The sequence below is a fragment of the Balaenoptera borealis genome (genome assembly GCF_965194805.1).
Source record: "Balaenoptera borealis genome assembly, chromosome: 14".
NCBI classification, from domain to species: Eukaryota; Metazoa; Chordata; class Mammalia; order Artiodactyla; family Balaenopteridae; genus Balaenoptera; species Balaenoptera borealis.
The window spans coordinates 63,083,997-63,107,339 of record NC_138875.1 but is presented as its reverse complement, the minus strand read 5'-3'; the positions used below and the strand labels follow the sequence as shown (position 1 = coordinate 63,107,339).

The 23,343-nt window shown below is 41.0% G+C and overlaps 1 protein-coding gene and 1 pseudogene across 5 annotated transcripts in view; one reads left to right on the top strand and one right to left on the bottom strand.

The window, feature by feature from the left end:
- The window catches only part of PTPN2 (protein tyrosine phosphatase non-receptor type 2), a 76,747-nt gene extending 55,303 nt beyond the window's left edge, over window positions 1-21,444 (top strand). Inside the window, exons 6-11 of one of the 4 annotated variants that reach the window (XM_082354851.1) lie at window positions 4,620-4,829; window positions 6,026-6,178; window positions 10,965-11,146; window positions 14,552-14,653; window positions 15,442-15,530; window positions 21,077-21,444. In XM_082354851.1, the coding sequence (XP_082210977.1) occupies window positions 4,620-4,829; window positions 6,026-6,178; window positions 10,965-11,146; window positions 14,552-14,653; window positions 15,442-15,526 (732 nt within the window). In that variant the 3' untranslated portion in view covers window positions 15,527-15,530; window positions 21,077-21,444. Of the gene's footprint in view, window positions 1-4,619; window positions 4,830-6,025; window positions 6,179-10,964; window positions 11,147-14,551; window positions 15,341-15,441; window positions 15,531-18,640; window positions 20,462-21,076 lie in introns of those variants that run through there. The other 3 variants (XM_082354852.1, XM_082354853.1, XM_082354850.1) reach the window with 3 other exon arrangements.
- Window positions 11,153-14,544, bottom strand: LOC309611055 (prefoldin subunit 4 pseudogene; annotated as a pseudogene). Its single transcript has one exon. The product of its transcript is annotated as a prefoldin subunit 4 pseudogene (transcript).
- Window positions 21,445-23,343: the final 1,899 nt, after the last annotated feature.

Here is a 23,343-nt window from a genome sequence, read left to right as displayed (position 1 = left end):
AGCTCGTAGGGTTGTTACAATGATCGAGTGAATTAATGCTGTGACAGTGCCTCAGACTCAGTGTGGGGTCACCTGTTGTCAGCAGCTCCCTTGGAGTTGGGAAGGGCTGAAGGAGCCAGGGCAGCGGAGAAGGACGCGCTGCAGGAGAGGAGGTGATGACAAAGTAGGGGAGGGACAGCTGGCCTCACCTGCAGGTCTGAGTGGAGGTTCCTGAGGTTCAGAGGACCAGGTTGCTTCTAAAGGAGTCTGGCTGTGCCTCTTAACAGATCTGGGGCCAGAGCTGCCTCCTGTCATACCCTGCTCCCTAGAGACCTCACGTCTGGTGGGCAGTAAAGCACCAGCAGCCCTTTCCAGCATCGTGATGAGAGCTCAGAGTTTGAACTTTTGCCCCCACGTGAAGAGATTCCATGTCTGCTTTTAAAAGGGGCCTTGTGGCTTAAGCTATGAAGATAGTTTTGAGGGGCTTTTAAAATCCCAGGTCATCTGGAGAACTTGTCTTTCGGGCTTTTCTGTTTAGTTGGCCTTCAGCGTTTTCCGTAGTGTCCTCGGCTAGCTTTATGTGTATCAAGTTCCAGGAAGGCTGTTGTCATGCTGAGTTCTGTTTCTCTGCCCCTGTAGATTTGCCCAGAGCAGGGTTAGATGCCACCCGGGCATCTTCCTCTCCTGTCTGTTTATGTCCTGTGCACTCTTCTGTCCAGCTTGTGCCCATTTCTCACTTCGGTCACTTAATGTACCTGTGATGCATTCACTCCTAACAGCTAGGATCTTCTTACGCTTCTCTTCATAATTTAAATTTTACCATTTCCCAGCTTGTGCAGCACTTGGCGCATGTGTACATTTTGACACCATAACAAGGTTTTCACCTCCCCATGGGCAGGGTCCTTACCTGTTGCCCTTGTACCCCCTCTGCGGTTGCACCGAGTACCCTGTTCACCACCCCACACCTGAGTGCTTGTCCTGAAACACGGCTTGGTCCTTCCACCGGGGTCTGGGAAGCTCTTCCGTGGCTGGTGCAGGAGTCCCCGGCCAGCCCCTGCCTTGCCTCTCCCGACCATGCCTCGTGCGTTGCCCTGCCCCCTGCTTAGAAGCCGGCCCCTTGCCCCCTGCCCTGGTGCTCTCCTCCCCTCCCCACCTGGGGGTTCCGGTCATCTTCCAGAGTGAGTTATGGTGACCACATATTTAACACGGCCAGTGCGGGATCCTGCAGGAGCTGGTGAGGGACTGAACTAGGGCAGTGACCTCGAGGGAGGCAGGGTCGACAAGCTTGCTTCTCTCCAGGTGGAGCGGAAACACAGGTGAGGAGGTTGGAAACGTGGAGAGGTTACAGTTGATGGGAGCGGATCAGGGGCCGCGGTAAAGGCAGCAGCGAGTGTGTCATTTTGTCAGAGATCACCACGTCTCTTCACATGCCACCACGTGCAGGTGTTGCCTTGTTTACCCTTCACAGCAGCCTTGTGAGATCAGTACTTTCTTAAACCCCATTTACAGGTGACGGAACTGGGGCTTGTGAAATTCTTGGAAACAATCTTGCTACCTTCTTTCTGTGCCTAAAGTGTGAAAATTGGGTCTGGGGCTGTAGAGCTGTATAGATTTTTAAGTAATAATTAGAACATTTATAGTCTTACTCATATTGATAACAATTATAGTTAACTTGCATTTGAATGGCTCTAGACAGCGCACAATTAAATTGCCCCCAGGCTCTCAGCTCTTGTACCTACTCAGCTCATAGTTTAGCTTCCTGACCTCCATGGACCATGAGCTTGTCATCTGCTTCAAAGACGTTACATTTAAAATTCTTCAAAAAATGTAAATGAGATTTTGTCCTAAGAAGAACGGTGAACTGCTGACATCTTTGTGCAGAGGGTGGTGTCCATGATGTAGTGCTTTATGGAGAAAACTGGGCAGGTGTGTGCAGACCGGCTGGAGTGGGGTGTGAGGGGTGGCGGTGAGAAGGGACGGAGCCGACTGGGCGTCACAGCAGGACTGAGGGGCTTGGTGACCGAGCAGGAGGGAAGGGTGAGTCCGCTGTTTGAAACTAGGAGTTCGTCAGAAACTGTAGAGTCTAAATGTAGAGACTGTTCGGAATAAAGATGAATTTTGTTTTAGCTCTGTATGCTTTGGAACCCTTTCCCCCCTTCTCGTTTTTTTTCCGGCATGAAAAAGAGGGAAAGGTATCCAATCGTTCATATAAACTTTTTTTTATACCAGAGTAGTAAACATATGGATCTTATTACTTCTGTGGTCCTTTGGGAATTATGTGATTTTTGTGAGCTAAGTTTTTTGAATCTTGTTTCAGTAGGAGTAGGAGTGAATTAATACAAAATTAACCTCTGAGAAGTTCTTTAGACTGGGAAGAAAAAGATGGATTTTCAAAAATCTATTAGTGAGAAAGACTGTATTATACAGTGGTGAGCATTTCTGGGAACTGGCTTTGAGCATCCCAGACAGTGTGACCTGAATTTGAAAGAAATAAAGAGGCCACTAGTCTTAAGCCAAAATCATACAAGCAAAGAAAAAGCAAGTAGTTGCCCAGGATTGTGGGGTAACTGTAGGTTTTGGGCCAGGAGGTGATGCATAGTTGAACCTACACCATATAGGCCACACCCTAGGGAGCACTCCCCTGGGAGCAGGGCCCTGGCGCCACCCCTCCTAGGCCTGGGACCTCCAGCAGGTCCACCTGGACCTGGCTGAGGCCCATGCGGACCAGGGCTGGGCCTCTGTGCATGGTCAGCACAGTGTGGTGGCTGAGGACTGCAGCGGGCTGGCTGTCGGGGGAGAGGGATAAAGACACCCACTGGAATCTGAGGCCCTATTTAAAGGAAGATGCGGTTGAGTTAACCGTGTGCCTGGGCTGATGGAGGAAAGGACTTCGGACCCCAGTCCTGTGTGGGTATCAGATGGCTGCCATTTACGGTTTTCTAGAAGGAAGCTACAGTTTAGCCTCCTTAATTTGGAATGTTTTAAACACTGCTTTTACATACAGTAAGATACAATCTTTTTGATATACAGGTCTGAGTTTTGACAGTGCATTCATGTCACCACCTGCCCAGTCAAGATAAAGAACAGTTCTATCACCATCCCCTAGCTACACACACGCGCGTGCGCGCGTCCCTCATGCTGCCTGTGTGCAGTCAGCCCGGCCCCACTCCCAGCTCATGGCTACCACTGGGCTGGTTTCAATTCCTATAATTTTGTCTTTTCCATGCTGTCATGTAAATGGAATCGTACAGTATACAGCCTTTAGAGTCTGTTGCTTTCACTTAGCATAATTAATTTGGAATTTAAAAGGAAATGTTTTGAATTTTAATAATCACAATGAGCATTTTAATTAGTAATAGGAAATCTTCTAGTACCTTCAGTGTACTGAGAACCTATGGATCACAGTGTATTTGGAACTATGAAAGCTGGATGTCAAGAAAAATTAGCCACTAAACGCATATAATTAAAATTTTTTTTTAACTTCTGCACTGTATTTTATCAGTGCTGTACCTCATATAACTGAGTCTGGGACTTAGGAGTCTTAATTTGTACTGAAAAAAGGTAAATATTATTTTTTTAAAAAGGCTAAGTTTAATTTTGTAAATTTGTATTGAAAGGTAGATGCTGTAAAAGTAACCATTAAAAAAATCAGGGTTTTTTATGCTGCTTCTGTGGCTCCTTCTTCCAAAATAGTCCTGTAATTAAAGCTGAAACACTGTGCAAAGATGTGTTAGCGGGTCGCTGCTCCCTCTGTGAATGAAGAGCAGAAGGCAGAGAAGTGCTCCTGGGGGCAGAGGGCCTTTGGCAAAAGCCAAGGAACGTTTTCATAATGAGTTAGTCAGAAATAAAGGTCGTCGAGAATATCCAGGAAGTGGTGGTGAGTGCCAGGCAGGCTTTACGAGACAGGAAACACTTAGCATGTTGGTAAACCATGTTAGCACATCAGCAAAGGCATGTCAGCAGTTCTAGGATTGGAAATTGTTACCATGGGGAAAAGCAGCAATTAGGAGAGCAATTTCAGTTAAAAATGTAAAGATTGTTTCTTTAAATTAATTCTTGAGTTGTTCCTCTGTGCCTGTATAGCAGAATCTAAAAGATAACTCATATAATGGGGAACATTATATTTTTTAAAACTTAGAAATTCTTAAAAAGGAAACCATTAAAGAATGTAAAATTAAACTGGTAGAAATTTTAAAAAATAGAATAGAATCCAGTCATCATGATGTATGAATTAAAGAGAATCCTGGCAGCATGTATGGTGCAGGTCAATGGTTGGGAACCCAAGTGCTGCTCTAATCCTGCCTCTGCCATTTTCTGATGTGTGACCTTGGGTGCATTACTTAACCCTTCACCTCAGTTTTCTCATCTGGAAAATGGGTTTTAGTAGGATTGTCGTATGGGTTGAGTTAATACATAAAAAGCTTAAAACATGCCTACAAAATAATAAGTGTTACAGGAGTGTTAGTTATTATTAATATATTCCAAATTCTCCTAAAGAAAATCTTCCCACACTTGTGTATGTGATTATCAAAAACCAATGAAAAATCATGGTACATTACACAAAACACATCTTTCTGCAGTAGACTTTTAAAAGAAAAAACTCAGAACTAACATTTCCCCCCTTGATTTTCACTTTTTAGAGTGGTGAAACCAGAACAATATCTCACTTTCATTATACTACCTGGCCAGATTTCGGAGTCCCTGAATCACCAGCTTCATTTCTCAATTTCTTATTTAAAGTGCGAGAGTCTGGCTCCTTGAATCCTGAACACGGGCCTGCGGTGATCCACTGTAGTGCCGGCATTGGGCGGTCAGGCACCTTTTCTCTGGTGGACACTTGTCTTGTTCTGGTAAGTGACCTCATTTCAGCCTTCTGTACCTTTTTATTGTTTCCACTGGCAGAAGTAAGCTCGAATGTCAGGATCCCAGAACTGTGTTTTTCAAACTTAAACTTCTGCCTTCTTTTAGAAAAACCAAAAACTCTCATTCACATCCTTTCAGCTGCCTCTTGCTGTGACTGGTGGGGCTGCGTCCAAGATAATTCTAGAGCTCTTGAAGGAGACTTTTCCTGGTAGCTTTTGTTACCTAAATGATGGGTCCTCTCCCCCGCCCTTCTTATTTTTCAAACATCAGTTGGTAGATAATATTGAATTCCTTCTTGCCTTAGTTTCCTTGTTTACAAACTGCAGAGAGTGAGAGTATTCTCCTCCCAGGACTGTCATGAGAATTAAGTGGATGAGTGCATTTAGAACACTTTCTAAGCCCTCGGTGAGTGTGGGTTTTAATATCATTCCCTGAGGTTCCTGTTGTGCCCGAGGACTGTGTTCTTTCTCCACCAGCCTTCCCAGCCCCAGCCTGGGTACCGGCCTGTGCCTTTCCTCCCTTTAGGTTGATGGGGAGGGTATCTTAGCACGTCTACTGTGTTACCACTCTGCCTAATATCCTATACTTCAGTCAAAAGCGGCTTGTTATGTTAACTTTGACGTGTTTAAGAACTCTAAGCATCTGTTCTGTTAATGGTAAATATTAAAACTGGATCGTGTGTTTGCCTGTTCCCTGCCAAATGTAACTTCAGCAGCTGTTCTCTTTTCTGGTTGGGGTGTGGGTGCGTGGATCCAGCCCCAGCTGGTGCAGCGGCCCCGTGGTGTCCTTGTGGGTCTAGCTGTTTCCGCCTTTCTGCTCCAGCACCCTAAGGTGGCTGCCGTACACAGACGTGAAGGCAGAGGGGCGCCGAACGAAAAGATTTACTCCTGCCAAGACCTTCTTAAAAAAGGAAGGCACTAATTTCGATGTATTTATCCTTACATTAAGCCAGAATGGGCCATAAATCCTCCCTTCGACCAACCACTAGCCAGAGTATATGAGATTCCTGTTGGTTGGAGCCAGCTGTGAGTTAGCTGAAGGGCCAGGAGTCCTCCCTCTGCTGCCTGGACGGGGCAGACGGGCAACCTGTGCTGACTTGCTCTCTTAGCGGTTTTCCTGTACTGCTTCTCTTTCCTGGACTCTTAACAACAAAAAGCTTGAATAATGTTTACCTTTCTTGCAGATGGAAAAAGGAGACAATATTAATATTAAACAACTGTTACTGAATATGAGAAAATACCGAATGGGGCTGATTCAGACACCAGATCAACTCAGATTTTCATACATGACTATAATAGAAGGAGCAAAGTTTATAAAGGGAGATTCAAGTATACAGGTAAACTGTGTATCAAATACGATTTGCATCACATAGCTGCACTCCGTTTATGCACGTGTCTTCTCCCTTCCTTCCAAAAAAGCATGTTTACATTAATGTGGTGAATCCAGCTGGCCCCTAAGATTGTAAAATGTATGCCCCCCTCCTCCTGTGTACCTCAGCCTCATGTTAAATCCTGCCTGTCACTCAGAAGCCCGAGTGGGGACACAATTTCATTAAAGAAAGTAAGGTTTCTTGTAGAGGAGGGTTTAAGTATTTCATCATTAAAATAACCAGAAAATTTAGCTACTTTTGCCCCATTAAAAACCTGATCTGGAGTTATACAAGAACACTTAGTTTATATCATAGATATTTCATCTTTTATAACAATGAGCAAGCAACTTGAGTACTTGCAGCAAACTTAGTGAAATTTCAGGAGAATGTTATTTTTCTCTGGTTGGTGGCTTTATTCCTATGAAGGTATTTTTATTCCACATTTGTAAAAGCTAAGTTCAAAGACTGATTATCAGAAATCTGTGTTTATGTACTAACGTAACATGTGGAATAGAAACAGAAGTAACAACAGACACCCGTTTCTTGTCTGAGCTGATCATATGGAATTGGACATAAGCAGTTGGAATTCTTTATTTTTCTCTTACATGAACCATTTGCTTGCTCTTCAGCTTCTGTGATTACTAGCCAAAGCAGGAATATTCTGAATAAGCCCTCCTTTATAACTGAGATCACACCATCTGTCAAAATGGAATGAGATATAAGTAGTTAAGTGTTGTATGGATTACACAGACATTTAAATATTCTTAAGCAATTTTATTTATCAGCTAACTTTTTTGTTCCGATCATTGGTGTTATTTTAACTATTCAAGACAATCTATTGTATTTATCAATAAAAATTTTAAGTTTTATTTAAAAGGTCCCCCCCCCCCAAATCTTTAGCATTAAAGAATAATTTTTTTTAAATTAATTAGATTATTTATTTATTTATTTTTGGCTGCGTTGGGTCTTCGTTGCTGCGCGTGGGCTTTCTCTAGTTGCGGTGAGCCGGGGCTACTCTTCGTTGCATTGCATGGGCTTTTCATTGTGGTGACTTCTCTGTTGCGGAGCACGGGCTCTAGGCGTGCAGACTTCAGTAGTTGTGGCACGCAGGCTCAGTAGTTGTGGCTCACAGGCTTAGTTGCTCCGTGGCATGTGGGATCTTCCTGGACCAGAGCTTGAACCCGTGTCCCCTGCATTGGCAGGTGGATTCTTAACCACTGTGCCACCAGGGAAGCCCCCTAAAGAATAATTTTTAATGAAGAGAAACGTCAGTCTGTAAAGTGCTTGGTATGTGAAGATTAAGCCCATGAGGCACAAGACCCTCCTCCGACGTTACCTCAGATGTCCAGGATTAGGAACAAGTCTCTCTTTAATCTTGGCTTGTGTCTGCCAGTTTACATGCAGAGGTTTTCCCCACACACTTCTGTTGCTTCCTTGCTAATTTCCTGGCTGTTCTTACAGACTGAGTAACTCTACGGAACATGTGCTGTCCTTTGGATACTATCCCTTGCTCCACCTTAATTTTTTTTCAAGTTTCGTTCCTTTAGTTTTAGAATATATATGTGCCTCCTGTGCAGATCGTTTTCCCCACAGAGATGAGTTTTATGGACGGGCTTTTGTGTGGTCCCTGTTGTCGTGACAGTGCAGTTTGTGTCTCGGAAGAACTTTTTCTACCCCAGTTTATCTGGTGCAGTGTGGCCATCAGATCTCCAACTCAGCACCTTTATCCCTCATTCAGACAGACCCAGGCATCCTTTGCCTCCGTCCAAATGGGATGTTGGAAGTGTCTCTATTTTTCAAGTGCTCAGGATCAGAAAGCCTGTTACCCTTCCGGAGGGCTCAGTTTCCACAGAAATGATCTTAGCAAGGCTCTAATAATTTATATGGTGCTGTGAAATTTTTTAAATTTTAGATAATCGATTAGTACATATTGAGTATAAAAGAATTCAGAGAATGTGAAAGTATATCATTTACAAAGTAGAAGTCTTCGCTAACTCACCCCCCAAATATGTAACCATTGAGGCCTGTGTGTATTCTTCCAGGACTGCGTATTTATGCCTATGGACTTGTTTATTTTATGTAGATATTTTCTCCTTCTGGAACCCCGCTGTCTAATGCTGGAGCCACGTGTTCTGTTGAGTGTTGAGATGTAGCCAGTCTGAATCGAGTTCTGCTTAAAGTATAAGATGTACAAATATAGGGAGAAAAAGTGTAAAATATCTCAGTAATTTAAAAAATATTGATTATATGTTCAAATGAAAATATTTTTAAATGTTGAATTAAATAAAACATCTTGTCAAAATTCATCTTTTTTTAAAACGTGGCTATTAGACATTTTTAAAGTTATATATGTGGCTCGCATTACATTTCATTGGACAGTGCTATACTAGAACCTTAGCTTAGACCAGAAATCTCAGAGAAGTAAATTTCCCTGAAATCTTAAATCATAAAACTTTATTGTTACAAAGATCTAGAGTTACTTTGTTAATGTGGATACCCCGAACTGCATGACTCTGTCCCATGTCCCAAAAAGTGTCTCATAGGACATACAAGGATGTGATAGGCAGTTTATGGACTTGTTTGTCTCTCCATACATCTGCCTCCTCCCCTTTGCCTCTTATTTTTGGGGAAAATTAATATTTGTAAGAAGAAAGAAGGAAGCTTTTCGAGTGTGAGTTGATGGCAGTGGGGTGAGGGATGCCATCTGTCCAGAAGCACCCATGCTGTGTAAGCTTCGTCTCTGGTTCTTTTTCCTAAAGGGGGCCTCTGTCTTCACCTTCAGTCTTAATCTAGATTTACAGGATACGAGTGGTGTTTTCATTATTGGCTACAGTTTCATGTTAGTTTTCCTGTGAAGATTTCTGGCATATGTGGATATAAAATGATTTAGAACCTGCCAGGACAAAGGAGAGCTGTTAATATTCACATCTAAAGTGACTGTATCTGAACCCAGTAACTGTGTTTGTGATGATAATCACATAGCATACACAACTAATAAAGTTATAAGTAAATATATACTTTTAACAAATTACAGTGGGTTTCGAGTTTAAATACATCACTTTACAGCTCCTTCGAGGGGCTTTCTTCAGTGAGAAATGGGGGTGGGGTTGCGGATGGTGTGGGGGGCATTGCTCCGCGAGTGCGGTTCAGCTGAGTGTGTGGTCGGGAGAGGTGAGCAGCCCCGTCTGCTCCAAATGGGAGCCGAGGGCAGTGCCGGGTCCCTGGCCTCACAGTCGGCAGCACCGGCAGCACAGCCGAGGCAGGTGAGCCTGGAGCCTGCTTGCCAGGCGTGTCACAGGGGAGGCAAAGTTGAGTGAGTTTGCTGCCCAGAGACCTGGCAAAATGACATTGCCCTTTGTTTTTTCTTTTTAAAATTCACTAGCATTAAATTTCTCTTTCTCCCCCACCCTCCTGCTGACTCTTCTTGTTGACAGATTCTGGATTTGTTGCATATTCTGGGAAGTGGTCCAGTAAGACTTGGTTTTTGGCATCATCTTGTTTATTGACATTGTTGAGTTTTGTCCAAGTATAAGGCCAAGTTGCTGTAACTAGATCTCAGTGAAGAATTGACCAGCATGCATTCTGGAGACAGTTTACATTTTTGTTGGATACTTAAACTATCTGGTGTCTGACACTGATGATTATTTCCGAGATGCAGAGCCTTGTGAGGGGTTCAAATCCCGACTCTGCTACTCATTAGCTGTCATCTCATTAGTCACAACAAGTCCCAAGGCAGGTGACAGTCCTGTTTCATTGGAGGAAGATAGGATGTCTCTTCATCTTGGTCTAAATCCTGCCTGATCTGAAGTCCAGGCGTGCTGAGGAGTCTTCCCAACCCAGTGTCCAGCCAGCTGCCTGGGCTGCTGGTGTACCTGGTGGGGACAGTCAACTTGAAGGCCTCTGGCACTGCAGGGACCTGCTGGGAGGTCTCACCATTGGTTCTCTGCTAAACTGGACAGTGGCAATGAGCAGGGCACACTGGGTCACGTTCAAGGGCCATCTTGGTCACTCTTCCAGAGGCACATGCCTCTGGATTAGGAGATGGCACAATCTGACTTTGGCGAAGATCTTCTTACTAGGACCAGTATTTTGGTGAGGTTAAAGTCACTACGTTTTATTAAGATTATTGTATTCAACTACATACTGATGTGCATCAATATTAAATGCTTTATTATTGGGACTTCCCTGGTGGCGCAGTGGTTCAGAATCCTTCTGCCAGTGCAGGGGACACGGGTTCAAGCCCTGGTCCGGGAGGATCCCACATGCCGCAGAGCAACTAAGCCCGTGTGCCACAACTACTGAGCCTGTGCTCTAGAGCCCACGAGTCACAACTACTGAGCCCACGTGCCACAACTACTGAGCCCACGTGCCACAACTACTGAAACCCATGTGCCTAGAGCCTGTGCTCTGCAACAAGAGAAACCACCGTGATGAGAAGCCCATGCACCGCAACGAAGAGTAGCCCCCACTCGCCGCAACTAGAGAAAGCCCACGTGCAGCAATGAAGACCCAACGCAACTAAGATAGATAGATAGATAGATTTATTAAAAATGCTTTATTATTATTAAGTATTCAACTTAAAATAGACGTAGCTAGAAGTGGTATGACAAAACACATTTTTCTTTTTCATTCATATGTTAGCATCACCAGGTTTTCTTAAGTTAAATATAGAATTTCAGTTCCATAAATTTTATTTAAGGAAAGTCAAAACTTTAGTGTTTGCATTTGTTTCTCATTTCTCTTCCCTACTTAGAAACGGTGGAAAGAACTTTCTAAGGAAGATGTATGTCCTGTTTTCGATCATTCATCAACCAAAATAATGACTGAAAAATACAACGGGAACAGGATAGGCCTAGAAGAAGAAAAACTGACAAGTGACAGGTATACAGGACTGTCCTCTAAAATGCAAGATACGCTGGAGGAAAACAGTGAGAGGTAAGGTTACTGCAATAACAATGCTTGAAAAGATGAGACTTTTATTTTAATAAGTTCTGTGGATGGGAACTAATATAGACCCTTAGTGTATTGAATTAATGTAACCATTTATTTATTACTTAAGGGCATTTAAGTAGTATATAATGACATCATTGATCTCAAAGAAGCTAATACTTAAAGACAGAAACCTGTTGGAAAATGGTTTAACACAATACTTATTGAGTGTAAGAGTTAATATAATTAGATGCTAAAATGTGTAGTATGGTGCAGAAAACAGACAGTATGAATACCTGCCGTTTGTACAGTTATATAGTGTTCATGCTACTGTTACAATGTAATTGATAATATGCCTTTAATACCATTATGAAATAATTAAATGAATATTTCAATTTAATTCTGTTGTTGGAAGAAAAAAATATTTTTCAAAAAAAATCACATAAAATGCCCTATACTTTTTGAGTTTTGAATCCATATGAATGTGTAAACTCGTCAAGTTTTTAAATTTGAAAAATTACGTTTCTTGGGCTCCAAATATCTCACACATTACGAAGCTGGTGTCCTGAGGTGTGAGTCTCTCAGAAAAGTGAATGAGCTCTTTTACTCCCTCTCTTCAATATCTCTGAAAGACTTTTTTCTTTTCTTTTTGTCAAATATGCTTTTTCTTGTGGAAAATTTTATGCTGTAGTCATATTTGTTACAGTGGGATCTTGGGATGTGCTGTGAAAATCGTTAAGGTCTCCTATACATTATAGCTTCAGTTCTGTATTTCCCCAATATAAAAATTGCCTGAAATTTTATAAAAGGTAGCGTATTACAGTACGTAGTAAGTTGCTGTATATCATATTGAAGAGTTTATTATGACCTAGCAGTGTTACTCCTTGTGTGTGGCTTCAGTGGTTTAGACTACAAGTTAAAGCATAAAGTTGTTTCTTCTTCTACCTTAGATTTACCAGTTTTAAGTCAGGAAATAATACTGGGAGCTCTGTATCCTTTTATATATTTTATATATGTTTTGCCTGATCTTGACTACAGTGTAATTTTTTTTATTGGCAGGTACACACATACTTGTTATAGTGAATTGTCAGTCCAGAGAGTGAATTCTGACTAATAATTTTTGCAAGTCATTGTAGGAAATATTCAGGTAGAGTTCACACAGCCAGAGATACCTGTGTGTGTGATAAGTTAAAGTGAAAAAGACATTAGGAAGACTGCAAAGCATATGGAGATGAGCAAAATATAGTCCCCAAATTGCTAATACACTTAGGGGACAAAACAAGGACCCAGACTAGCAACATAAATTATTCACTATAAATGAAATGCCATAGGATGAGAATAGAAGGGCTCTAGAGGGTGAGAGAACCAGAGAGAAGAGGTTTCTTAGTTTAGAAGGAAACAAACTTGGAGAACAGCAAAAAAACACCATTTGGGCAAGAATGAGGTTGTACATGGCAGGAGAACACATGCTCTTGTCTCTTGGGTGTGTAACTAGGAGTGGGGTTGCTGGGCCACACGTGGCCACTCCGTGTTGAGCATTTTTTGGCCAGTTTTCCAAGCGGCTGCATCACTTCACCTTCCCACCAGCAATGTCTGAAGGTGCCAGTATTCCCACGTAATTTAACGTTGATAAAATAATCTAATATGTAGTCCATATTCAGAGTTCTCTAATTATAAAAAAAATCCACCTTAAAGCTTTACAGAAAATAACTGTACTGAGATATAATTTACATACCATAGAGTTCACAAAATTTAGAGCATACAGTTCACTGGATTGAGTATATGTACAGAGTTTCGTGGCCATCGCCATAATGTAATTTTGGAACATTTTTATGATCCCAGTCTCTATAGCTATTTAAAAACATAATTCAGGATCATGCATTGTATTTGGTTGATGTGGTTCTTTAGTCTCCTTTAACCTGGGACTATCCACCACCTTTAGTTTTCACCCGTTGCTGGACATTGCAGCTTATAGATGAGTTGCCTTTTAGGATGCCTCACAATCTGGATTCCTCTGATTGTTTTTCACTGTTAGATTTAGGTTAAACATTTGGGCCAGGAAAAAAGCTGCCTCTTAATGTAGTAGATGCTGAAAAGGCATTCAAGATTTTTAATCAAGCCATACCATCAGAGATGTGCTTCAGAATAATTACTGGGGTGTAGTATTTACTCTGAAGGCGTGGAAACTGGTTAGGCTTTTGCTGTAATATAAGCAGTAAGTGAAAAGAGGAGATGGATTTTGTGAGTTTTTTTTTTATTAACTGATTTTAATAACGTGACATAAAACCCCTACACTTGATATAATTGTTATGCAAAATACATAGATGAATACTGTCTTCTTTTAAAAACATTAAATAAGCAAGACGTGAAAATAGGCAAGTTTCCGTTAAATAAGTGAAAAAAATTTTTAAAGTTTTGCTTTCCATATCATTTAGTGTTATAAAATGTTTAGCTTTCATCAGCTTCAGGGTTTGTGTTGCTCCCAAATTTTTCATGTAACTGAACTCTCAAATCTGCTAACACCCACTGAATTGATTCCACTCTGGATGGTAAGGCATCAGTTTCTTCTTGCAAGTTTTTCTTTGCTTCTTCTAGCATTTCTCATGTTTCTTCTTGAGAATGGCTAATGAAAACATCACCAGTCTGATGAGGTGTCATTAAGCAGTCCTCGTCTGCAAGCATGATGTCCTAACGAGCATCTTCTAAGTTTGGGGGTTGTTTCTTTTTTACTTCTGTTTCTTCCTTCAGCTCTGTGATTCTGCTTGTATTCCATGCAAATCTGTATGTCTTTTGTTGATTTTCAGAAGTAACATTGACATCTTCTGCTGCTGTCTTCTTCATGGTGGCCGCCATCTTAGGCTTATGAGATATTTTTCAAGGGAAAAAAATAGTAGTTTTCATGTTGCCTTTGGCCATTCTTTGTGTTGTTCCGGGACCATGATCCCAGAGTCAAAGAGCTTCCTTTGGAACAAAAATTCTGTATTGAATAGGAAAATGGGAGCTGGAAAAGGGATGGGCAGACAGCAGTAGGCACTCGCACAGTAGAATATTCAAGGAAATGTTAAGTATAGGGGCCTTTGTGAAAAATCAAATATGAACTCCAAAGGGGATCAGATGCCTGGGGACCCTCTGTCTTCCCACTCCTGCTGGGTGTCTAGCAAAGAAAGAAAAAATACTGACACCATGCTTCTTTTCAGGTCCTACTAAAAATATTTATTTACATAAAACTGTACCAGCAATTGTGATTGAATTACCTGAGTGCATCTCTGGACCATTTAGAGTACTGAAGCTTTTCCCCTTTTTGTTCCAGCATCTGAATGAGTTGAGAAGTGGGGTGGGGTGGGCGGGGGGTGTGTGCTCTGCCTGCGTGGTTGAGCCCAGCCCTGCTGATGTGCTCTTGTTTGTTCACAGTGCTCTGCGCAAGCGCCTTCGGGAGGACAGGAAAGCCAGCACAGCTCAGAAGGTGCAGCAGATGAAGCAGAGGCTGAATGAGACCGAACGAAAAAGGAAAAGGTGGTTATATTGGCAACCTATTCTCACTAAGATGGGGTTTGTGTCCGTCATTTTGGTTGGCGCTTTTGTTGGCTGGACACTGTTTTTTCAGCAAAATGCCCTATAAATTATTAATTTTGCCCCGCAAGCTTCGGCACTGGTAGCTGACAGTGTTGCGTGAATCACAGGGGTTCATCTGTTAGCAAACTCCTCAGACGCCAGACGGTGCAGTTGACTAGACACCCACAGAGAACTGGGGTGTGCAGTCCCCTCAGCACCCCAAGGCGCTGCCCACACTGTACCCGCTCCCTAAAATAAAGACTTGAATGCTTCTTAAGAACTGGTACATTTTCAACTGTATTCATACATGTTAAGTATAATATTTCACCTGACCAGACTGAGAAGTCCTTTATCATGTCATTTTTGGAGGCTGTCTGGATTTTAACCTGCACTTGATATAAGCAATAAATATTGTGGTTTTATGGACATTATTACTGGAAAGAAAATGACCTTTAAGTAATGCGTGTAATGTATAATGTACTGTTCACATGGGCATCAACATTTTATATTCTTAACCATTGCAGGGTAAATATATTTTATAAGTACCTATTTAATCTTACTTTTGTAGTTAAATGTACTTTTTAAAAGCTCAATTTGAAAAAAAATCTGTTACCACAAAAAAAAATAATAAAGTGTATGTTGATTCAATTGTACTGGATACATTTCCTAAAGAAAAGTTTGATATGAGCAGGTAGAACTCTGAATAAGCAATTTTTACTATATATTTGCATTTCTTTTATGTTTTACAGTTTTCCCAATTTTAAAAAGAAAAACAAAGAAACAAAAATTTTCTCTAAAAATATCTTTGAAGGAAAATTCTCCTTACTGGCGTAGTCAGGTAACAGTTGGTCAAGACTTTGTAAAGAAACTGGTTTCTGTAAAGCCCATTATTAATACTGTTTATTTTTCAGGAAAATTTCAGTGTAATTACCCTAATTTATAATCGGGGTAAACCATAATTTAGGAAATAAAAATAACGAGCAGCATTTTATTATCCATGATTTCAGTTTATTGGACTGAAGTTTTGCAGTAAAAACTTTAAGTTCTTTCTACTTCAATAAATAGTATAATGATGTTGAAACCTACACTGTCCCTTTAACTTCTTAATGGGTATTTTTAGAGCATATTGTTTAATGAATCTAACTGCTCATTTGAGTGCTAGCTTTCTTCAGATCGTAACATTCCTTTCAGTGTTTAACTTGTTTTACTTAAACTTTAAATAGTTGTTATAAATTTATCTGCTGAAATAATGAAATCACATTATTTCAGTGGTTTTCAAACTATGCTTGTTGGATTTCTAAGGGGTCACCAGGAGGTGGTAGGAAGGACCCCAAGCTGCCAACCTTTACCTCCAACCTTTACTTCCAGCAGATAAAGTAGGCTGTCTCTGCTTTATCCACTTTACATATTAGGTACGATTGCTGCACGAAGTTTAATTATTTTCAGCGGGCAGTGATCATTTAAACAACAGTTTGAAAACCGTTGGTATAGATAGACTTTTGAGTTGGTTCGAATAGCCTTCTCGAGTGGGTTGAGTTATGCTGAGAGTATGAGAGCAGGATGCAGGTGGTGCTGTGTGTGGAGGACAGTTTGTGTCACATGTGCCCACGCCCTGCTCAGCACCACTGTGTCCTGTAACCTTTACATGGAAGGAGGTAAGAGGGATGTTGCTGTGTCTGCCTGCATCACCCCTGTGTTCAGGCACCATGACCCTTACATTTTAGGTCGTTATTGGTTTAAAATCTTTCTTTCCAATTTGCTGTGGTTTATCTTTGCTAAAATGCAGTATATTACTCTGCAAGTCAAATACAGGTAGACCTATTCAATTCCAACTGGGGGTCGCCTTGCTTTCAATAAAAGGCAAAGACTTTATGGGAAACACAAGCTGATAATGATACGCTTATCCCTGGGCAGGGTGGACGTGCTTCGTGGGGCTCAGTGCTTCAGCTTTGCTCTTTGCTTCCTGTCCTTCTGGAGATGTTTGCCATAATGTATTTTTAAAATCACATCCGGTGTAGTGGACACTTGTTGATAAACTTCCGCTGCTGCAAACGTTAGTCATCTTTCCTCCTCCAGGCACATCCCTGAGGAGAGCATGTTAATTTTTACCAAGGGTTGTGTTTTTGGTGGGTGCCCTATACTAATTACTGAAAATGCGTGGCCACATGCCTGACCTTTATTAAAGAAGGCGTCTAGTCAGAGGGACGGGCCAGGCTGGGTCCTGCCCTCGGGGAACAGCAGAGGAGTCGGCAACCACGGTGGGTGTGCATCTTCCCAGAACTTGTGTCTGTAGGTCTTCGTGGTGTTTTCTAATTAGAACAGATGCTGAAAATCAGTTGTACGGTTTGACTTCGATGAGGTGCTGGTATTTTCTTAATAAAAAAGCCAGAAGCTTTATTATTTTTAAGAAAGACTATCTGCGTTAATACCTAGTTCATTTGTGTTTGTATCTGCTCCTGCCGATAAACTGACGGCACCCCGGATTCAGCACCGTCTTTTCTGGCTGTACCAACGGGCTCCGTACTCATTTCCACGTGCAGCCAAGCATTTTATGCCATCCTACCACTGAGTTTTGTCTATGCTTGCATGTGTAGAATATCTACAAATAACAGTTCTCCATATTTAGTTTATCCATATGTAGCATAAAAGTGATGTAAAAGTGCATAGAGAACTTCGGTAATGTACAGACCACTTCTCATGTTTAGATGTTTTATATATTTGCTCTGTCCTTATCCTCTTCTATATTTTTGGTCCATTTCATTATGTATTAGTATTTCTACCAAGCAATGAACAAAAAAAGAGAAAGGAAGTTAAAAAGTTGATTTTTTTTTTTTTAAATAACAGGTGCGTCAGAGGAAGGAATTGTGACCTTAAGTTAATTTTATGTACACTTGTGCATGTCCCCTTTGTTTCAAATAAACTAGAATTGATGGTTTGAATAAAAAAATACATATTGGTTTAAAAAATAGTTTCTGGCATGGAGCAGTCCTCCAGCTTCTGTATCAGTTCCGTCTTTGCTTTCAGCGTCCTTGACAGTGATGGTTGTTCCCACTTAGAGGTCATTTCCGTGGTGCTGGGCATGGTGCTGGGGCTTCCCACGTGTTCTCCTGGTAACCTCACAACAACCCGTGCAGCAGGTGGTGGTGTTGCTGAGCCAGAATCAGCCTGAGACTTGACCTTTCTACCTTCTCTCCTGTTGTCATCATTGAAGACTCTCATGTAGAGAATATTTTAGAATTAAATTCTCAAAGAAAGACTTAACTTCTGCAAGTCGTTTCCCTCTTAGAAAAATATCTCTGATTAGATTCTGTGTGAACAGACACAGGCTAGAACCTGATTATGTTAGAAATATTTATTGACCGTTGTATACTCTCTTTTAGTGAGTACATTTCCAGAGTGACTGCCTGGTTATTGTACAGATCTTAAAATCTAGTCTGCCTTGATTTTTACTTTCAGACACGAGTCTTACAGAGACTTTTACAATACAGTATATTGTAAGTCTAATGCTATTATGTCTATCATCCGTTTCTCCCTATGTCCAGGCAAGCGTCTAAGAGTCACACCTTCCGTCAGCACTGACTTATTTCTGGTTCCAGCAGGTCCCTGTGGGTTTGTTAGTGGGGTAGAAAGCGTGGACAAGGGCGGGGTGGCTGAGGTTAGGACTCCCGTGTCCATCCCCTGCTGGAGCTGAGTGCCTGGCAGGGATGGCGTGTTCTGGGCTCCCATTTCTACATCACAGCTATTCAAGTCTCTCTTAACTTCAGGAAACCCTTATTTGGCGTTGACTTATCTAGATGATAGTCATCTTGTAAATAAAGTTTTGAAAAACAGAAATTCAGTATTTTTTCACATAATAAAATTAAGTTCTTTTGACTTAAAATACAGGTCTTGGTCGTCCCCTGGATGATTTATTCTGGAGTTGACCTGTGTCTTTCATCTTTTCCCTAGTTCATTGGTTTGGATTTGATTCCATCTTTCCTTGTATCTGTCTTCAAAGCACTGTTTCTGGGACAGCAGCACCCACAGCCCCTACAACAGCAGATAAGTTAGAAATGCCAGGTGTCCTCTTGTTCTGCTGAATGTGTATGAGTGATGTCATGTTGCAGAGTACTGCCCTGGCTAAGCAGTGACTCAGCCCGAGGGGCTTTTAGTTGGGTCGAGGGATTGTCTTTATCAGTAACAACCTGACAATGAGAATTCTCAAACGCTATGACCGTCTCTGTGCAGTCCAGTGGGAGAATGAAAAATCCAATCATTGGTACTCTTTCTGTTTGGGTTTTATAATTTAGAGTGGAATATGGGAATTTTAGGATTTAGGGAGGATATTACTTGCAGAGTCTACTTTAATACTACTGTCTGGTTTTCCATCACATGGTATGGGGGAGCTATAAGAAGAATGGAATGGGAATTTTTTTCTTTATGGAGACCATTTTTTAAAGAAAAGCATCAATTCTTTATTGTTGCTCTAATTTGGCATAGATTTTTTAGACATATGATGATGTTGATACTTCAAATTACTACTATAAAAAACCTGAAGTTATTCTGAGTTTGGTGAATTCGGGAGTTTCCCACTGGGTAAGTTGATGTTGTCTGTAAGGCAGTGAGTGCCTTGCTCACCGCAGAGAAGTGTGTGGGACTCTTTTCAGTAAAGCAAGGATGAGTATCTGGTGGCAGGAACTACTTCAGTGTGGAGCCAGCCCCTGTCAAGACCTTTTAGTTGTTCTAAGGGGTAGTTCATCCTTGCTGAGTGTGTCTTTAACACACTGCTGGGGAGGCAACACCTGCCGGTTGTGCCAGTCAGTAGATACACCTCTCCGAGGTGCATCCCATTACCCGATTTTCAGACGAGAAAACTGACTCAAAGAATAAGTAACTTGCAAGGTTGTACATCTAGATCATGACAGAGCTGAGATTTGAACTCCAGTCCGTAGAATCCCGGTAACCCCAGGCCTCACGCTTTCCCATTATGTCACACGCAACCTGTTTTTATGGAGTATTTAAGTGGAAAAGCATTAGACAGCTACTGTTATCCATTAAAATCCAAAATAACCCTCTTTTTATTTTTTAAGTGAAACAAATCAAAGTTTTCCCCTCCAAAAAATCTTGTGGAACAGTTTGAACTACCACTGAGCCAGAGTAATACTGGAACATCAGAGCACTCTCTAAACCAAACCATTATTTCATTTACTCTGACTGGATCAGTTCCTTGGTTTTAACAAGGGGACTTCTGAAGGTGTGGGAAACACATGCATATTTTGCAGCACTCAGGGTCAGTCAGAAGCTCCTTTCCTCACATCAGCCACTTTGGTTCAGGGTTCTCAGGTCCCTGCAAGAAGCACCTGTGGTAGTTTCTGTGACCACAGGCACCTAACAAGAATGCTTCCTTGGTGTCTGGACATTTCTCTGTCAGTGCTGGAAATGAGACACCAAGGAGCCAGCAGTCAGGAAGAAGCCAACTCGTAGTAATGGGGGTTTTGACTAAATGTTTTGGATAAATGTGTGGGTGTGGTTTATATCTCCTATTTATACACGTGGAGGCACAATAATGACAAGTATTTAGATCTGGGGTTTTTTTTGTCAGAGCAAGGGAAGTTGAGGGGAAATACGTTACCACCTCAGAAGTTCAGCTATTTGCAAATATTGTGAAATAACATTAAAAACTCACCTGCCCTTAAATTAGTTGTTATTTCATCTCTCTATCACTTGTTTAAACTCTCATTTATCTTTACTTTTTGGCATTAAAGTACAATAAATCTATCAGTTATTTTATGTCTGTGTTTTCTTTTAATACTTAAATCATGTCACTTCAGTTCTGTATTTCTGTGATCATTAGTATTACCCTTCAGGACAAAAAGCATGCTGCTAACAGTCCGTGAGTTAAAGATATAAGCCAACTTTATGTTCATACATTACATTCATAATATTTTTAGCAGTATGATACAGTGGAGGTCCAAATTGGATTAGACTTTTGCATTGAATTCTAAAGTATTGGTAAGTCTAGCACATACCATATAATCTTGCTAAACTGTTGTGGGTACATTTTTTTTTTAAACTGTCAGTATAGCTCACATGGAGGTCATTTCTTGAGTAATACAGGATGACCTAAAAAAATTAATAGTTATTAATTCTCGTAAAAGAGTGAGAGTTATGGTGCTTTAACATGAGTCTACCTCACACCACCAATTCTGTTTGAAAATCAAGCACATAAGCAGTTTTACCAAGGTAACAGTGAAGCACTCAGTGTGATTGAGTGTGATGTGTTGGAATGTTTTTTGGTTGCCTTTTTAGTTCATTGTTAGTCCTTTTATGTTTGTGTGTATCTGTGTACGTCTGTGTGTTTGGTAAATATGAATTGAATAGATGACTTCTTATTTTATGTTTTAGGCCAAGATTGACAGACACCTAAATATTCATGACTTGAGAATATTCTGCAGCTATAAATTTTGAACCATTGATGTGCAAAGCAAGACCTGAAGCCCACTCCGGAGACTAAGTGAGGCTTGATAAGCCTGTAGATTGCCTCACATTTGTCTGTTTACAAAGTAAACCTTACATCCAGGGAACGAAGAGCACCACCAGCAGAAGACTTTGCAGAACCCTTTCATTTGATGCATTGTTAAGTTTTTTAATGCGTGTGTGAAATGTAGAGAGATGTAAAAGAAATAAATTAGGAAAGACTACTTTGTATTGTACTGCCATTCCTACTGTATTTTTATACTTTTTGGCAGCATTAAATATTTTTATTAAATAGACTGTGTCGGTTTGTGTGCATTATCTTAGGACAGCTCTGCTTCAAATAATGAATGTTTTCCTAAGGGTTTGCTCTCAAGTTTTTATAACTAGCAACTGACACTTAAATTGAAATTGGTTCAAAACATTGGCCCCTTGGTTTTTTAAGATGTTTATTTAGTTACCCTATCAATATAGGTTAGGTGAATGCAACAAAAGAAAAGTTATAATAATCCTTTTGTTACCTGGAAAAATATTAATATGGATAATGGTATTAAATCAATTTTAAATAAGTACAGAAATTCAGTGCAGTTTTTAAATCACAGTGTTACTCTCTCCTTGGAGGTTGTGCTTTCCCCAAACACCTCCTGTTGTAAAGAGACCAAAGGTTCCTTCCTGAGGGGGCATTTGGCCTCTTGACCGTCTAATTTCCCGACCACGTGCTGGGTTTGGGCTCTGAATTCACTCAGTCCTCAGTCCTGGTGATACTCATCCAGAGACACGTCTGCGTCACGTGAGCATCACCGTAACGTGTGACAGCTCACTGTTGTTTTTGTTTTGACAACTGTGAAAGTTCTGTAACACCGTTCATTGAATAATCTATATCACCTTTCACAAATTTAATGACTCCCCTTTTCCTTTTTTCCTTGTTGTCCATGGGGTTTTAGTCTATTTTAGGAGTAAGCAAATGTTATTAATGCCTCTTAAATCTTTCCTAAAGAATGCGTGGAAAGTTTGTTTTACCACAAAGTACAGCAAGATAATCCTCCAGTGTGTCGACAAAGCTTCTTGAAAGCGTTCTCTGCACTCAGCTACCTCTATTTCCTGACTTCCCGATACTCTCCCCGAAGATTTTGACTTTCTCTTGCGTCACTCCAAAAATGGCCCGTAAAGGTCGTCTTAGCTCATGCTGTACCAAATGCAGTTGACACTCTTCAGTTTTTCCTTCGAATGACTTCTTGACAGCAGAATGAACTCCTTTGAAGCTTCTCCGTAGACTCAAGTAAGACTTCTCTCTGGGTTTTCTCAGTCCTTCTGCCTGACTCCTCCTCTTCCTCTTTTCTTTTTTTTTTATTTTAATTTTATTTTTTATTGTGGTAAGGATACCACACGAGACCTACCCTCTTAACTTTTTAAGTATATGACACATTTATGGTACTGTTGACCGTAGCTACAGTGCTATCCAGCAGACATTAGACTGTTCTCATCTTGCTTAACCGAAACTTTATGCCTGTTGATTAGTATCTACCCACTCCCCCTCCCACAAGCCCCTGGCAACCACCATTCCACTCTTTGACTCTACGAATTAGACTCTTTTAGATACTTTTATGTAAGAAGAATATCCAGTATTTGGCTTTCTGTGACTGACTAGCTTGTTTCACTTAGCATAATGTTCTCAAGGCTCATGTGTGTTTTTTAAGGCTGAGCAGTATTCCATTGTCTGTATATACTACACTTTTTAATCCATTCCTCTGTCAATGGACCTTTAGGTTGTTTCCACATGTTGACTATTGTGAATAGTGCTGTAGTGAACTTGGGAGTGCTAATATGTCTTTAAGATCCTGACTTCAGTTCTTTTGGATAGATACCCAGAAGTTGGATTGCTGGATCATGTGGTGGTTGTATTTTTAATTTCTTGAGGAACCTCCATACTGTTTTCCACAGCAGCTGTACCATTTTGCATTGCCACCAACAGTACATGAGGGCTCCAATTTGACCTTATCCTCCCCATCACTTGTTGTCTTTTGTTTTTTTTTGATAATAGCGTCCTTACAGTTATAAGGTGATATCTCATTGTGGTTTTCATTTGCATTTCCCTGATGATTAGTGATGTTGAACATTTTTTTCATATACCTGTTGGCCATCTGTATGTCCTCTTTGGAGAAATGTCTATTTAAGTAAGTCCTTTACTCTTTAACTGG